The 17664-nt window shown below is 42.3% G+C and overlaps 1 protein-coding gene across 5 annotated transcripts in view; it reads right to left on the bottom strand.

Moving 5' to 3' along the window:
* Positions 1–5539: 5539 nt before the first annotated feature.
* Positions 5540–17664, bottom strand: part of LOC6729912 (RNA-binding protein 208) — a 58390-nt gene continuing 46265 nt past the window's right edge. For 2 of the 5 annotated variants that reach the window (XM_016177690.3, XM_016177692.3), the window contains 4 exons: positions 13352–13541; positions 12813–13205; positions 11736–11889; positions 5540–9457 (listed from right to left, as the gene is read on the bottom strand). In XM_016177690.3, the coding sequence (XP_016036669.1) occupies positions 9416–9457; positions 11736–11889; positions 12813–13205; positions 13352–13541 (779 nt within the window). In that variant the 3' untranslated portion in view covers positions 5540–9415. Of the gene's footprint in view, positions 10945–11735; positions 11890–12812; positions 13206–13351; positions 13542–17664 lie in introns of all 5 variants that reach the window. The other 3 variants (XM_016177693.3, XM_016177691.3, XM_016177694.3) reach the window with 2 other exon arrangements.

Raw genomic sequence — 17664 nt, 5'->3', positions numbered from 1 at the left:
ATCCACTTTTGGTATTGGCTGCACTGCAAGTGTTTCGGATGCAACGGCAAACACTGCGAGTCCGAATCCAAGTCCCTGGCCCTTTCTTGTTCCGAATCCCGGCCATATCCCAATCCCTATCCCTATCCCTGTCCGCACTCGTATTCCTATTCCTGTTGCAATCCCAAATCGAGTCGCCGGCCTTTGTGCATTGCCACTGACCATTCATCCGGCTCGTTCACTTGCACGTCGTCGTATTCATTCCTTTTGCCACGGTTGCACATTGTCACCGGAAGTGGCACACAACCGCACAGCACACACACAGTGCCACACTCAGTTCCAATACTAAGACCATTCCTATTCCTATTCCTATTTCCATTCCCAGTGCCAGTGTCATTTAGCCGTTGACATGGCAGCCAACCAACTTCCTTCGACTTTGGCCAGCTGCCGCTTGGCTTCTGTACACCGCAAACAAAAATTTATCTCAATCAAATATATATTTATTTTTTAGATAAACAAATACAAGTGCTTCACTTTCTCGATTTGTCAATAGCCTGAAATATATACGTTTAATGTAGACAGAGGTATGTTTTCTCACTGTGCAGCCGCTTCCCTACTGCCTTGCTCCACTTTTCCCATTGCCATTGCAAATTCTATGCAGTTTCTTATTCTGTTTATATGGCAGGCAGCATTGGCATGCAACGCATGCGTGTGGCACATGCCACACATGTCGTGTCCAGCTCCAGGAGCTCCTCCTGCGACGCCTGCTACTGCTACTGCTACTGCTGCAGTCCTGCCGCTCCTGTTCCTTTCCAGCTGCATGTTGTTGAGTTTCATGAAGTGTTTGCGGCTTTGTCGGACAACAGCGACATCCCACCACGACATCAACTTAAACTGATGGAGGACGGTCACCGGGAGCCGGCTGCCGTTGAGGGCGATTAAACTTTTTCGAGAAACCGAAAAGGTCTGATGATCATCACCATTAGAGATATACGTAGTGGCCAGGGTCGGGCTGGTTTTTATGCCACGCATTACGACCATAATCCCAACGGGGAGGCGGAGAACACGGCCACCGAGGGCCATCAAATTGCTGCAAGGTCCCCCATAAAATGCATAACTAAAGCGCAGTCTTATACTTCGCATTCATAGGTGCACAATGGTGTTGCATGCCTCCGTCCCCGCCCGCAGAAGCCCCTTCTCCATCTCGTGGCCTTTATTAGATGTCACGTGTTTGTTGTTGTATCTGTAGTTTTGTGGCTTTGCGGTTGGGTGATAAATTTCATTGTCTTCGCTAGTGCTGCTGCTGCTGCTGATGCTTCTGCTATATGATCCCCGTTTTTTTCGCCATTCATCTGCGTCCTTCAAGCCATATCAGCAGGAGCTATCCGAGTGAGCGACTTGAGGCCCTCGCCACGGCATCATCACCAGGTCAGGATTTGGCATTGTGCACAGCGGAAAACTTCTTTATAAGTGCACACCAAGCTGCATAAAATTTTTCATATGATTAAACCTTAAAACTAAAATACACTGCGCACGGTTTTTAACACTGAAATGTGCCTTTTATTTTGTTCTTCTATGATTCTAAGCATGTTAATTACCTAAACTTACCACTAGTATTTTGCTCTGTACCGTTTCAGTCATGTGTGCCATCGGTTGATCTAACAAATGACACAAAACTGCCAAACCAAATCACTATGAATGTCGCCTGAGTTTCGTCGTTCGGACCAAAGTTGTTCCCCCTCAAACTCTATGCCCCAGTGGTACCTCAACCCCCCCTATCCTATCCAGCACCCCTGCCCCCTTCTGGCCCGCTTGGGGCTAACGAATTTTGACAGGTGCCATTATTAGTTCAGCACTCTGGCATTTTTTGCGGTGGCTCCGCTCTGGTTTTTGTGTTTTTTTCTTACCCGTTTTCGGTCGGGCTTGGCTTTGTTTTTGCCCCGTGCGTTCTAGAGTTTTATGGCCATAAGAGTTTTACTCCTCAGATGGATGACAGCAATAAAAGTACCCACAGACACGGGGACCTTGATGCGGCCGGGCCGTTTTATCACACGAACACACATTGCTCATACGCAACGGTGGCCACAGGCTTCCGCTTTCCGTTGGCCTTACTGGGTGCACTAATTAAACTTGCGCTCGCCTCTTATTATGGCTGCATTGCATGGCATCGGTTAATGTGAGTTACACGACACGGCACTTGCCGCACACCTTCCATGCGACGACCTACCGCCGCCCCACCGCCCACCATTCACCTTTCACCCCTCGGGGATGGGCACCTGTTTTTATGTGGCGGCCGCATTGTCTCCCAGGTGAAACTGCTCTGCGGCGAGGGCGTTAAGCATTTATGTGCGCGCGTCTAATTAAAATAAGTTCGCATGGCAATGGCACTTCAAAGTCTAAATTGTCCTTATGGCTTACTTCGCTCCAGCTGCGCAGGACCCAAGGCGCTGCGGACCATTCACCGTGCGCTGGTCACCGCCGTCAGATATATGTAATTATAATATTTTTTATTAGCTCATCTGATATGGCGGCGAATGGGGAAATAACATAAATTGCACCACCGTTCCCTCTGCGTGTGTCCTTCAGTTTGAAGGGCTTTGATTTGCCCAGGGTCTATAAAAAGAGCAGCTCTAAAAAGTAGACGAATGTAAGCTGATTGTCCGATGCTCTTATGCATTTTATTTATTAGCAAATAACGAAAGCGTAAAATATTAATAATAAGCTTTTTTATCTAGTTTTAAATTAATTTTTTATTTAAATAAACTCTCATCTTATTTGAAATAAACAGTCTAAACAGTAAATTGCTGTTAATCATTTTATTATTAGGGTATGAAAAAGTTTCTGGTCGAAGTTCAGCTGGTTGTTTGCTTATTTTTTGCAGGTCGCATTGTTTGTTATAAATTTTAATATACTAAGTATATATGTAAGCATGTTGCAGGTAGCACGGCAGCAGTAGCAGCCACAATGAGACCACGCCCCCTTTCCACTTCGGCCAGACAGGGATGGGCGGCAACAACAAGGCTCTGCCGCTTTTTATCCTTGTGGCTGTCCGAAAAGTCCTCGTTTCGGCGTTCCCCCTGAGTTGATAATATAAATGGAAAAACGAAAGGTCGACATTTATTATGAGGCTTTATCAGCAGAGGACATTTGTTCTGTTTTGTGTTATGAGCCGAGGATATTCGGCTACTTGTACCGATGCAGGACATTGGTGGGCAGGACCTGCTTCCTCTGCGAAAACTGTTTGCTTTATTATGTCCCGAATCGTGGTTGTCCGACGGACGCAAAGGAGGGCACGTGTTTTCCTTGGGGTGGCATCTGTATCAGTTAGCAGTCATAGCCGTCCGGTAATATGCCAAAAAAAGAAGAACTTTTTGGCCATAAATTACAGGGTGCTGTGTATGTTAATGATTTCGTGAATTGAAAACTTTTGCCCACTCTTCACCGCTCAACCGTTTTGCGGGTGACCCAATTAAAGGCTGGCGTAGTTTGGGGGGCAGGATGTGTCACGACATCTGAGCAGAGAGACAAAACACAAATGCATATCTGCTGTCAAGTGGCATTGTCGCCTGCCAGCTGCATTGTTGCTCCGTTCCCGTTCGTCCTGTTGAGTGTCTAATCTGCTGGCACGAGGATATAGGGATATATGCTATGGAGATGTAGATGGAGCCACTCAGCTGGCATTGAGCTCTGCATGCGGCCACAGCCCCGATGCCGTGCGGAATCGTGCTGAGCGTAAAAATCCTCAGTGCCCTGCTATTTGCGCATTTCCGGTTTCCGTCGCACAGCTGCACGTCCTGTTGAGCCCCTCCTCCTACCTTCGCCCAGCCCCTCGCCCTGGCATCCGGCTGCAGCTGCTGCTGATACATTCTTTATATTCTGCAAATATCCTGTTATGCAGAAAATGCTTCTTGCTGCCGTGTCGTCTTAGTGGAGGCGACAGGCTTTCAGCCATGGGAATTATTAACTAAACATGCCGTCGAGAGGCGTGGAAGGCTAAGCTGTGGCATTTCGAAAACGAGCTTGCAGCCTTATGAATATGAGGTAGCTCTATACTTGTATAGATTTTTATGCTATTCTACCGATATCCTTCTTATATACTATTTTATTTCTACACCTTGTTCCTGTTTATTGAAGGTGCCTACGTTCTCATCTTCCCATGGTTAGCCACAATTTGCCTGCCTTTAAACAATATTATTTACGCATTGAAGTCTGTAAATAAGCAAAGCCCTTCTAAAATACAGCTGCTATTTTTCGTACGATTCTAAATATATCCATGGAAAAACTTCGCCAGCCAAATGTACTTATCCCTATGTACACAGCATTTCCTAGTCAAACAATCTATTTTTTCCCTCGCCCCCATCTACACACATATATCCAGAGCCAAGTTAAAATAAGCAATGGCTTGGATTTCACTTTTTATGCTTCTGTATTTTTTTAGGCAAAGGAAACTCGGGCCAACATCTGCACGCCTGCGAACGGAATCAGACGAGGGTTGCGGATGACACAGTGAAATCAAAGTCAAATGTAAGTAAATAAAACATATTGTTTCTCTTATAGGAAGACATTTTGCAAAATTACGCCGATTTGCAATGCAAATCAAACATAGCGCCATTACTTTGTGAGGTCTTACACACACACACGCAAGTCGGGCGAAAGTGAAAGTAACGCATATGTTGTTTAAAAATGCAGCCATCTCTGCGTCCTTGCGTGTCTGTGTGTGTGTGACGGTGCTCGAAATCTTTGTGATAATAGACACACTCACACGCACGCAATAAATATAAATGGGGGCTCGTATGCGTGAGTGTGAGTCTGCTGGTTTTAACCTGCGGCAAAAATGTGAAACAAGAGCCAGCAGTCGCGACGGCAAAAAAAGGACGAGCAAACAACAAAAAGAATTGGCGCAAAAATATGTTTTAAACATTTTTCTCCGCTTTGCATTTTCCGCCATCCTTTTCCGCAGCTTTCCCTTCAGCATTTTGTCGTTGTTCTGTTTTTGTAAATTTTTGATTTGTTATTGTTGCACGTGTTGTCCTTTGCCTTTGTTATGCCAATCCATCCTTGGCGGCCCAACTGCGAAGCAGGTGCCGCCGATCCCTGCGTGTGTGCCCCATCCGGGGCATAAATGTTTTTAACGAACTCACCTGTGAGGCATACGCATAAGTAGCAGAACGTCTTCTTCATGTCACCTGTGTAAATGGAAAAGCAGCGCTCCTCAACGAGGAAAAAGCAGGGAAGATGAAAAACAACAGCAGATAGCGATGGCCAAAAGCCTCGGGGGAAATGAGCAACCAGCCAGGGAAACTGCCATATGCAGAGATCATAAGGCAGCAGAACAACATAATGCAAAATCATCTCGACTGAATTTTATGGCAGTAAAAAGTACTCTGGGAACCGATAATTCAAATGCTCAGCGGCGTACAAAATGTGGTCCTTAAATAACAGAAAATATACTTAATTTTCAAATCTAATAAAATTAAATAGAAATTTAACTTAAGCTTCAATTAACAAAAATGAACAAATAAATGCTAAAACTCTGAGAAATAAAAACGCAGTCCAGATGTTTTATTTTTACAAAATTTTTTTGTTCGTTTTTATTTGTTTTCTTTCAATATATTTATGTATACATAATATAATTTTTGTTGTTTATTCGGTATATTTACTTATTTTCATCATTTCTATGTTGCAGTTGTTCTTTGTTTTCCATCCCGCCTGTTATTACACTCTTGTTTCTGTGTTATTTTGTATTTTGTTTTTTTTTTCTTCTCATTTTTGCTGTCACCTAAGTATAATTTCTCTATGCATTTCGCCTCTTATGGCAATCCAGCGTCTAGCTCTAAAACCTTACCCCACTGGTCGGGGTCACCTCTGCTGCGATGAGGTGGTGACCTCCGCTCCTCGCTGACATTGTTGTAAAATATTTTGCTTGCATTTCGCTGCCGGGTTATTCGGGTTTCTTTGGCGCGTTGGTATACAAATACGCAACCAAATTGTCCGGGTTTTTATTTGTTTGTTTTGTTTTCAACTATAAATATTTTTCCTTTGAATTTCTTGTTATGCTTAATTTGATTAACTCTTTTAATATTCGTTACGTTGTTTCACTTGTGTGTTTTCTTATGCAAATGCCGTTCTTATGTGTGTATGTCCGTGTGACTGGTGATGCCGTATTTAAATTGTATATATATTTCTGTTTTAGTGTATATTTAATACTTAGCTTATGCATTAGGTTTCCAATTTTCGGCTTTGTTCTTGTTTTGTTTGGTTGTTTTGGTTGTTTGCTTATGTTTTCGGCCCTTATATTCCGCTACAATGTTTTCGATTTTTTCATCCTGTTTGCCCTACGCCTTTGTGTTTTCCTTGTCCTAAAACACACTCAAACATGCTTAAATTTCTACAAAATATTTGCAATACTGCAGTCGATATCTATACTTTGTTTACTTTAGTTATTTGCTATTTACTTATCATATTTTACGTCTGTATATATATATGTATATATATATATATATTGTTCGTATAATATCGATATCTATGTTTGCGTTTGTATCTGTATCTGTAGCTGTATCCGTATCTGTATCTGTGAGTGTGTTCTGTCCTTGTGTCGAATGGCTTTCAAAACTTTTTCGGTTTTAGCTTTTGTTCTCCTTTTGATGTTTGTTTTGTTAGCAGCTTTTGGTTGTTTGCTCATCGTTTGATTTTTTCTACATTTGCATTTGATTTGTTTACAATCTTAGTGTAATTTTAATTGCATAACATGCCCTTCATTCCGTCTGCTTTATTGAACAAAAATATCCTGTTTGCCTGCTGAGTTTAGATGCTGATTTTGATTTGGTTCCAACTACTGCTCTCGTGGCTAGTACGTTTACTATAATATATGTGCTTTGCATTCGGTTGTATCCGCAAATCATATTCTCCTGCCTTATCCTTGCTGGTGTGTAATTAAACTTACGGAAACACACACTCAGAACTGGGATAATAGTATGCACTGCCATTCACGTTGAAGGGTCTGCCTGCATGTAAATATATATAATTGTTTGTAGCTTAGATAATACTTTTATTTGATTGATTTTCGGTTTCGCCTTGCTGCAATTGGATCTCGTTAAAATTTGTTCTCCCCCCGTTTAGTTTAATTTATGCTATGTGCTTCCATATGCATCGCGTGTGGTAAATTTCGCTAACTGCTCCTGTTTCAGCACTCCAGTTAATTACACTTCGAATTGACTAATTGGTAATTGTAGTTTATGGTTAATAACTGCAATCGTTTCAGTGTGTAGTTGGCTTTGAACCCAAACCGAATTAGTAACTCAAAGCGAAGGACTCGGAATTGAATTATGCTCGACTAATGGTGGAAACGGGCTATGATCGGAACAGAACCTGAGTCGATGAATAATATTAATAATAATAATCATGCGGCAATATAGTGCAGCTACACAGTATCCTTGTAGTGCTTTTCTTTCTCTTTTTGTTTCTGTTTTTGGATGGGCAAATCCTTTTGCCAGGATTAGTACCTCTCTGCTGTATATGTGACGTGGGCTGCCATGTGTATAAATACTTTGTATATGTTCATATATATATATATATAGACGTATATAAATGACTTAGCACAGTTTATAGTTACACAACATAAATACATACAGTTACAGCTGTTATTAATATATTTTAATGCTTTTGTTTTATGTTTGTATATTATTTAGTTCGTCGTCTTTGTCAGCTTGTTTTATGCTTATTACCATCCACAGTTAATTCTTATTTAGTTTCCAACTCTTCACTATTTCTACGTGCCAACTACCCATTTTAACTCTTTACTGATATGTAGCGCAAACATTAACAAACAAACCGATAATATTTTTTTTTGTATTTTTCGTCTTAACTATAAACTTGTTCACTTATAAATGTTTTTAATTTCTTTGTTTTCCTAGCCAAATTTTTGTTTTCTGCAAAACTGTTATTAAGATTATTATATTTTTCGTTTGGTCAACAACGTTTCAAATTTTTGTTCTCGCATTTTCGTTATACTTAACAAAATTCTAGAAAATAAAATAACAACAAAAAATGCATTTGTCAGCTTCACTTTGCTTGCATTATTAATCCGGCCCAATCCCGCCCACTTTAAAATCACATCTACATCTAAGTCGCATGCCATGCGCCTCGTAGTTTCTCTAGATTCTAGTGCTAAAAACATTTAAATATACAGTACGATTGCCCCGTAGGACTGTGTGTCCTGCTGATCCTCAGATCCTTGGCTAAAATCCCCGACCCATCTTATCGTACTGAGTGAGCGCATCCTATGAATACACATCTGTATTTGTGTATAGCCGTGTGTGGGTATTATCGATAGACATTTAGTGGTGCTAGGGCCACACCCGCGTGTGTAACTAAATGCTCTGCTCCGTTTGTTGCAAAAATTCCACTAAAAAATGACATAACAAATTCCACGCTACAATTCGCTGGGGATTGGGGCGTGTCAAATGCAAATCAAGCCTCGTCCCTTCGTCCTGTCGTCCTTTGCAGCTTAATTGTCCGATACGTATGGCGATGCGATGCGATTGCGATTACGTTACGTATGCGTATTGCTATTTCTAGTACTTGGGATTTCTGCCTGTTGTTCTTGTTGTCATCGTTTTAATTGGTTTTCATTTTGAACATCTATTTGTGATTTATCATCCAACGCACACAACACAATAAACAATAAATATCATTTACCATACGTTGCTCGCATCTAGTTTTTCTTCTCTATATGTAAACACCGTGTGAGTGTATGCATGTTTCTGTGTGAGTGGGCGCTGTAGTGTGAGTGTTCTCTATACGGCTTGTATATATATATATATATATGTATATATATGTTATATAAGCATGTTTGTTTAATGCATATGCTGTATACTCTATGTACTTATCAACCAACTCTAAGTCTAGACTTTACCACTTTACATTAATATACTCTACACTTTTAGTTGTATTTACCATATGACTATTTTTATGTTTCACATTCATGTTATGCTATGTATTCTCGATCCCTATAGCTTCGTGTGAGTGTGTCGTGTTGTCTATAAGTTGATTAATGCTTGCCTCTGGGATATCTTGTCCTATGTCCTGCGAAACTGTCTCTGTTTTTGGGCTGCAAGTGTGTTTATTGGCTTATATGATTAGGCGATAATATCTACTTTATTACGGCTATGCTCGATTAGCTAATATCAATTAATATCATTCGATGGCATACTTTGATTGTTTTCAATATATTTTACTTGTGTAGGGGAGTTCTGCTCTCTCTATCTTTCTATATTTTACTCATTCTCATACCACATACATATTTTTAGCTACTTGGATATTCTGTTTGGTTATCGGTTCGGTTTCGGTTTGGTTTGGTTTTGTTTGGTTTGATTCGATTTGACTTGATTTGCTTTGGGTTTCCTTATCGCTTTCGTTTGGCCTAAACAACAGAGAACTAACACAACAAATTTGCAGCTAGCCACTCCTCATCTGGCAACTGAAATAAAACCATAAACGTAACATGTACAAACATGGATTAGTACTGGCGTGTTTTCAAGAGTAAGTTGTTTGGAGGGAGTTTGAAACATTTTTGCGGCTGCTTTGTACATGGCTCTCCTGAAGCGCTTGTTGAAAGTGAAGCGAAAAGTCATAATGAATTAGGATGTGAACTTTTAAGCAATTTATGGACTAGGCCGGGATGGGCTGGGCTGGACGTTCCTGTACTTTATATGATTATTTTATATTCAGATACTTCGAACTGCGAGTGCTGGTGAGACCGTGTGAGTGTGCGTGTGTAGGAACCTGTCTTTCGATTGCTGATCGATCACAAATCGGTGTGAGTGCGTGAACTTTCAGTTGCATTCTATATAGGAAATGATATTTAGCAGGACATGACGAGCTAGTTGGCCAATCAACTGCACTTGGCCCGATAACTGGCAGTTATTTCTAAGCAGTATCATCTATCATAGTTTATAGGCACTAGTGCTAAGTGTGAGCGGGTGAGTGAAAGTTGCTCTCCCTCTAAATTCTCTTTTCTTTTGATTCCATTTTAATTTCACACACTAATCACTTATTAGTGGGCAAAAGCTGGATGAATAGGAAACGACTTTCACTCGCCCAGCAAAGGTAGTGTAAAGGTGTGTGTCTGTGCTAAGCTAAAACCAAACTGCGCACAAAAGTAGGCAATGCAAAATGATGCGGGTCCTGCTGTGAGAGGGATGCTTCATCCGGAGGATGTGGGGTTAAGGACTGTTTGCGTACACGCACACACATACATATTTGCTTGAATTCGTGTGTCGGCCTGTCTGTGTGCGCGTAATTAATTTTAACACATTTTTAATTATGTTTACTTTAATTTAATGCCGCGACTATGTTTGATTTAGGCTGCAACAACCCACTCGATTTATGTTTTCCTTCGACCAAATTGTAATCCTGGCCCCCAATTTCTCCCGCTGCCTTATTAAATTAATAATTGTTGTTATTTTTTTATGCGCGCCGTGCTCCAACACAATTACATAAAGCATTAAAATATGTGGTTCGAGGTGTGTTTGTGTGTGTGGTGGTGTAAGCAACTAGGGTTAAAAATATGTTCGCTTTCTTTTCATTTTCTTTTTTTTTTTTTGTTTGCATATACATAATAATTGTTTGCTTCCCGCGAAGCTTTTTCAACGGGCGTTGACAGATAATTATGCTCTAGTTTTATATATATATATAAAGATATATATATATTTATGTGGGTGTGGGATTTCGGATTTTGCATTCGCGCTTGCTTTTTGTTTCTGGGGTGCAGCTCTCTAAAATCGCCAAACTTCAAGATGCCATCAATTGTTTTGTAATTTGTGTGTTCTGCGCTTCGCATTTTATTTACAGCTCAGTTTGGTTTTGTTTCTGTTCAGAAAATTGCGGCTGTACTTAAAAATTTTGCTTGGATTTTCGGTTTTTGGCTTTTGGCGTTTACTGTGCCTGCAAGAGTAGAGGATAAACCTTAAAAAATAATATGGGTGTTAGTAAGAATTGGAAAAAAGTAGTAGACGGAATAAAAGTAATTGTAATGCAAAAACGTGGCTATTTTCTCAATACAACACTCAAATTTCATATGCATAATTAATTGTTGGAAATTGTTCGAACTATTTGAGCTCACGAAATAAACAAATAAGCGTACCAGCTAATTGGCAAATATATATTACACTTAAAAAAGATAGCACAAATACCACAAATGGTTTATGGCAAGATTACTAAGCAATACATGCAAAAGAGTACCATGCATATTTCACCAGAAACGGCTCCAATATTTATTATCCAAATGTTTATTTTAATATTCAATATATTTTGTGTTCAATTGTTTTACAACCCCGACTATTCGGTATAATGTTATTTAATCAAAAGCATGCATGCATATTGACAGATTACAATTGTCTCTGTCCACATTCGATATTCAAATGCAAAAGAATAACATTAGCAGGCAAAGGCATTCGAATGGCGATGGAATATTTTGATAGCAGCCAGAAATATGTACGCATTTCGAGTGCACACACAGCTGCCGAGCAAACAACCCATCGCACACCCTAACGAACCGAACGAATCCCATCGAATCGCATCGAATTCAATCGAATCGAGTCGAATCGAAACGAATCGAGCGGACTACAATGGCATCCAAAACACATTCAGAACTTTCAACAAACGTAGTAGAGATGCACGAAAAATGTTTCAATGTGTCGGGCAACGAGTGTATCTGTCTATGTATCTGTATCTGTATCTGAGTGGGAGTCACCTACCTGGGGGCTCACTTGGAACTGCTGTATCGGATAGGCCACCACGCCGGCGGCCTGCGGAATGGCGGTGCCGGCCACGCCCGTTGCCAGCTGCTGGGCAGGTGAGATCTGCGCCTGGGTGACGCCTTGCCAGGTGGCCGGAATCTGCACTCCCATGCTGCAACGATAGTAGGGAGTTTGCAAACATAAGTACACGCAGAGAAAATATAGATAAATAGTATCCAGTAGATATTTTTCTTCCCTAATTATTTGTAGAGAATGTTAGAGATAGCTTGAACTCATTTAAATATTTCTCAATCAATGAGGTATTAAAAGGTATACTTTTTCCTATCCCTTTTATATTTCTTCCAGTGTAGAGCTGCTGCATTTGCTGATCCGCTGGTTAAAGTCCCCGGAGCGTGGTGTGCGCCACAATTATCACGGGTAGCATAGTCGCCGGATGGCAAAGGGATTCGCAACCAAAGGGTCGGCGAGTTGGGGGTACGGCGGAAAACAAAATTTACGCGACTGCGATGCAAATAGCACGTTATGTTGACAGCCCGACGGACGCGGAAATGTATTTCATACGGCCGCAGACCGAGGAGGGTGCAAATGAAAAACTTTCGCAATTAGCAAATGAATTCACCCATCCGTCATGTTGTCGTTGTTGGTGTCGTCTCCGTGGCTGTTCTTGTTGTTGTACCCGATCCCTGGTGGCGGTTCAATCATTGCACAAAGTACACGGATGGAACGGGCAGCTTTTGGATTTGCATCCACGCACGGAAAGAAAATATGGGTACTTTCACAGATATATTTCGTGTTAAACTTTATATTTCGAACGTTAGCCACACGATACATTTTAATGGACTCTACAATCTTGAAGTTAATTGAATTCTAAAAATTATTTGCTATATATGTGGTTATTCAGATTATTTGTTTCTTTCCGTGCAACTTTGTGGCTCTGTTCCAAACAGACAAATCAGCCAATAAAATTATTGCGCGCAAATCCAATGACAATGGATGACCACCCTGACAACCCTGACCATCCGCCATGGAGTCCCTAATCCCAAGCCCCACCTCCACACCACCACTTCCACTCACCCCATGTATCCCTGCTGATATCCGCCGTACTGGCCGAAGTGATAGCCCTGGATGCCCTGCAGGAACTGGTTCTGCACGGCGGCTGCACTGGCCGCCGCTGGGGTCACCGCTGCGGCGGTGGCCGAGGAGGCCGGGTAGGTGGGCGTGGGCGAGTACCAGCAGCCCGTGGCGGCCAGCTGCTGTCCGTAGGCGGCGGCGGCGGCAGCCGCGCCCACTCCGTACGGGAAACCGGCGGCAGCGGCGGCGGCACTGTTCAGCGCCTGGGTGGCGATGGTCTGCGCATTGTTGGGGTCACCACTCTCCTTGCCCCACGAGCACTTCACCGGCTGGGCGTTGATCTCGGTGTTGTGTACGCCCACGATGGCGTGGGTGGCCGCCTCCTTGGTGGAGAAGCTGTCGGATAAATGCCAGAAATTAATAAGATATTTGAAAATAATGGAAATAAGTATGATAGAGAGGGTTAATGATGGATAGTTGACAGTCAAGTATATCGGGGAATTCTTTAAAATTAAATAAATATTTAAGATGACTTGGCTTACCGCACGAAAGCGTATCCCTTGTCCTTGAAGACGCGAATCTCCTGTATCGCGCCGTAGGGGGCGAAGGTCTTCTGGAGGACCTCCTCGCTGAGGGCGGTGAGGGCGCTGTTGACGCCGCCCACGTAAACGGTGCAATTGGAGGGACTGCTCTGATTGTAGACCTCGTCGAAGGTCAACGGCTTGATGTTCTCTGCGGGTGATGAAATGGGGATGCAAGTGTTACTCGGCGTGTGTTGTTGTGATGGATCTGGATTTAATGTTGCCGCCTCAAACGACAATTTATGGAAGGCTGTTTTTCTGTTCGAGTCGGTTTTTTATTCGCCAGCTGCATGATTAATATGCAAATTAATTAACGGATTTACCCGCAACAACGGCAGCAACGCAACGAGAGAGCAGCCTCGGCAACGTTTTGGTAATTAAAATAACCGCATGCACTTAGTCAATATGCTTGTGTGTGTGCGGTTCCTATATGCATGTGCTCCACCGAGCGCGTGAGTGTGTGTGAGCAAGTGTAAATGTGTGAGTGTGGGCTGCAGGGGGGCGGTGCTGCAACACCATTTATCGTTGCTTTCTTGTTGTTGCCGGTGCATATTTAAAATTGTTGCGGTTGTTATTGCATTTTTTATTATACGTATTTTGTGGATATACATTTTTCGTATGCCGTTTTATTGTCGCCATGCTTTTTGCACTCACTGTACGCCCTGCACAATATACACCACATATATATGTATAGTAATGGTCTGAAACAACCCCACATTGTCGTTGTCGTTGCCCTGATTGTTGTTCCGTATACGCCATGAATGCACGTATTTATATGCAAAGCTACACTAATTACTTCCTTTGAGGTTAAAACTAAATTTGCACTTTTAAAAATAATGCCTGCCTTGCGTGTTTATGTCTTTGTTTAGTTTTTCGCTGGGATTTCCACGCATTCTATTGTGGGGGTGGCTATAGTCCTAATGACACTTCCACAGATCGAAGGGTTGGCCCACAGATATAGAACTCCGTTACGAGCAGCAAGCTGGCTGCAAGGACTTTCAGGATCCAGGCCTACTTAACATGGTCTGTTAATGGCAGGCAACTGCTGCCCAACTCCCTCCATTTCGACCACTCAAAATGCCATTGCAGGATGTCTGGATTTCTGTGTATGTGTATGTGTGCGACTGCTTTTTGTTTTGCCTCCGACTGCGCAGCGAACATGCCGAAGAAAACACAAAAATATGGCTCAATGACATGCAACAGGATTGCTGCACACACACGCCACCAAACAACAACAATCACGGCTCCTAACCGAGGGTGCAGCCGAAAAACACGGAAAACTAACAAGCTCGCAAATACTTTCGAAAGCTTTTGCCACAAACGTATGCGCTTTCGCCACGCACACACACGCAAATCAGAGCGGGAGCACTGAGAAAAATTAGCTCAAATAACTAGGTCATTCAATATTTTCATTTACATATTGATTATGCAATTTTTCTCAGTGCCCTCGTATAAGAAACATTGCATACTTTAGAGCGCCATGTTTCACTAATTTGCACTTTGCTTTGTGTTTGTGTGCGCCTGCATTTCGGCCCTTCTTATTTCCACTTTTTGTTTTCTCTAATTTCTTTTTTACGCTTTTAAATAGGTGTAATTAAATTTTGAAAACTTCAACCAACGAGCCTCACACATTCGCACACGCCCTACGTGACCGGAGCCTTGGCGCTGAGTTAACTTGGCCAAGTTTCATGTCAGCAGCAAATTAAAGCGCTTTCAGCCCGGCATGGCCATAATTATCGCACATTTTTGTCTACGACAAACCATGTGCATTCCCATTTCCCCATTTTCCCATTTTCAATCCGTGGGCGTCGTGGGCCAGACACAAATAATTGGAGTCTGGTCAGCCCAATGGCTATTATGGGACCAAATGGCCAGAATGCGAATGCCAACGGCCAGCGGGCAGGTGCTCCCATTTTCGCCGGCGATTTGAAATTTTAATGAGCAATTATAGGCATGTAAAACTAAATCATGAAATAATCACCGAATCATTAACATAAATAATTCACATTTTTACACGCGGCAAAAACAACACGAGCCTGGAGGACGTGGCAAACACTTGAGCAAATTCAAAAGTAATTAATATGCATGGAAATGCTTGGTTTTTTTTCCAGAGCTCTGCCAAGGGGCGTCTGGCGTGGGCGTGGCAAGTATGCTAATTGGGACGCACTTTGGTTTCCACCAAAAAAATACCTAATCGATATTTGCAACAATTCATATTAAATATATTAAGAACTCTACCGCTTTCTACCTTAACTCCTCCCATGAATATCTTTATTTAGGTCCCCATACCGAACGCATTGAGGCATTTAAACTTTTACTTAATTGTGCGCAACTCTGCATAAAATGTTGATTTATTGCGTCAACTAGCAATTGACTGTAACGAGTTCATGTAACTAAAACTTTTGCGAATATTTTCCTGCGAGTTGGCCAATAAACTACCGCCCACACAGCCGGGTCAAAAGTCAAATAGTTTCGGCAAAGAAATTTGTCATACGGCAACTCTGTCGTCTTTTGTCGTCGGCATATTGTTTCTGGTTAATTAAGTTATTACCATAATGAGCTTGCAGGTATTTCGGTCCTTATTTATGGGCTTGCAGCGGACTAGAGACTCGCTTCTTGTTTGACAAAGGTAAAAACTTTGCGGCAACTTTCCCTTTCTTCTCGGGGAAGGGCCATAAAAAAGGTTCGCGGCAAATGCGTTTGTTATAAACCCGGTGAAGAAAAGGGACGAGGGGGGAGGTGCTGGTAAACTCTTAGCCAGGACGAAATTGCAAAGCGTCGCCAAAATTGTCACAACTGTAAAATGCGCAATTGCGCCGGATCGTAAATCTTTAGCAACAATGGGGCAGACACATGAGTGGCCCACTAAACGCGGACGGACGTGAAATGTGCAGCCTGCTTAAAACATAAAAATGCCGGGCCAACTGGATGGGATTGCCAAAAGAATCGGGCAAAGTGGCTGCGTAAAACATGAAGTAATGCGAATGCCAAATGCGAAATGAGTTGAGTGCTACAAATCGTAAAGTTTCGCCAGCAGTCGCTAGGCGGACCATAAAACCTATACACCCATACATACACCCAGATGCCCCCATATACAATTTTTCAACCCTTGCATATGTGAGCGGGACATAAAAAGCCTTTAGCGATTGTGTATCGTATGCTACTCACTTTTCTAGTGCCGACTCAGCCCATCGAGGCGATCAAAAAATCAAAATTATTTCGCTGTCAAATTGCTAATAATAACTTGTATTACAGGATGCCCCCAACTACCGCTCGGTAATTTGGCTTTACTCCACTTCACCCCATAGAGCGGCAGATAGAGTGGAGCAGACAAAACCGTGACAGAGTCAAATAAACAATGAGACCAATAAAAATACGCTTAAGCTTTCATAGGCGTTTTTTATGACAACAATATAAATGCAAAGGGAAAATCTTATATTCGGAAAAGTCCCGTCCGTTCCGTCTTCCTTCACATTTTCCGAACCCTTCAACAGTTTTCGGGCCTTTGCACGATAAATTCCACCTTGACTCCAACTATTTTCCCCAAATATTCGTTGTGTAACCCTGTTTGCCTTGTGCGCCTGATGTGGGTGGTGTGTGTGTGTGTGTGTGAGTCCTTTATGATAATAGTTTCGTGTTGGCAAAATTTATTTATCTGATTCCCTCCGACTCCACTCCACTCACGGCCTATGTATGTCTAACAAATAAAAATTATGTTAAAACATGCAAATATGCGTTAAGTTTTGATTTATGAGAGCCGAACGGCGGGGGAAGCCCCGCGCATGTTTGTCCGCTGTTAATAATGATTACGCCCCGGCCTAAGGATATAGTTACGGTTAAGGTCCTGGGAAGTCTGTGCGGTTGACAACGATCCGTGGCCATAAATTGGTGGGCGTGTCGCTGGGCCCAAATGAAAATTGATTTGCCGGGGCCTAATTGAATGGGGTTTTTTTTCTTTCTTGCTTAGTAGCTTCAGTACTTATTTCTGGGTCGACTAATTGAAAAAGTTAAAACCAAATTGGGTACAGGCCATTACGGAAATTAAACGCGTGCGGTTCAGAAGGGACAAAAATATTAAGAAAACATAATCTGGCAGAAAATTTGTGCGACGCTTATAAATAGCGAGCGGTTTTCCTGAATGCCGTCGCCTTCCCCCGATTTTCCCAGCCATTTCCCAGCATCACATTTGGTCCTGGCATTGTGCCTGTGTCGCTCTACCTTTGGCATTCATTGCCATAATTTCCTGTAATAAGAACGACGCGTCGTCTGGCCGG

This window comes from Drosophila simulans, chromosome 3R, assembly GCF_016746395.2.
Source record: "Drosophila simulans strain w501 chromosome 3R, Prin_Dsim_3.1, whole genome shotgun sequence".
NCBI lineage: Eukaryota > Metazoa > Arthropoda > Insecta > Diptera > Drosophilidae > Drosophila > Drosophila simulans.
Note: the sequence above shows the minus strand (reverse complement) of the source record. Positions and strands in the feature narration are given on the sequence as shown.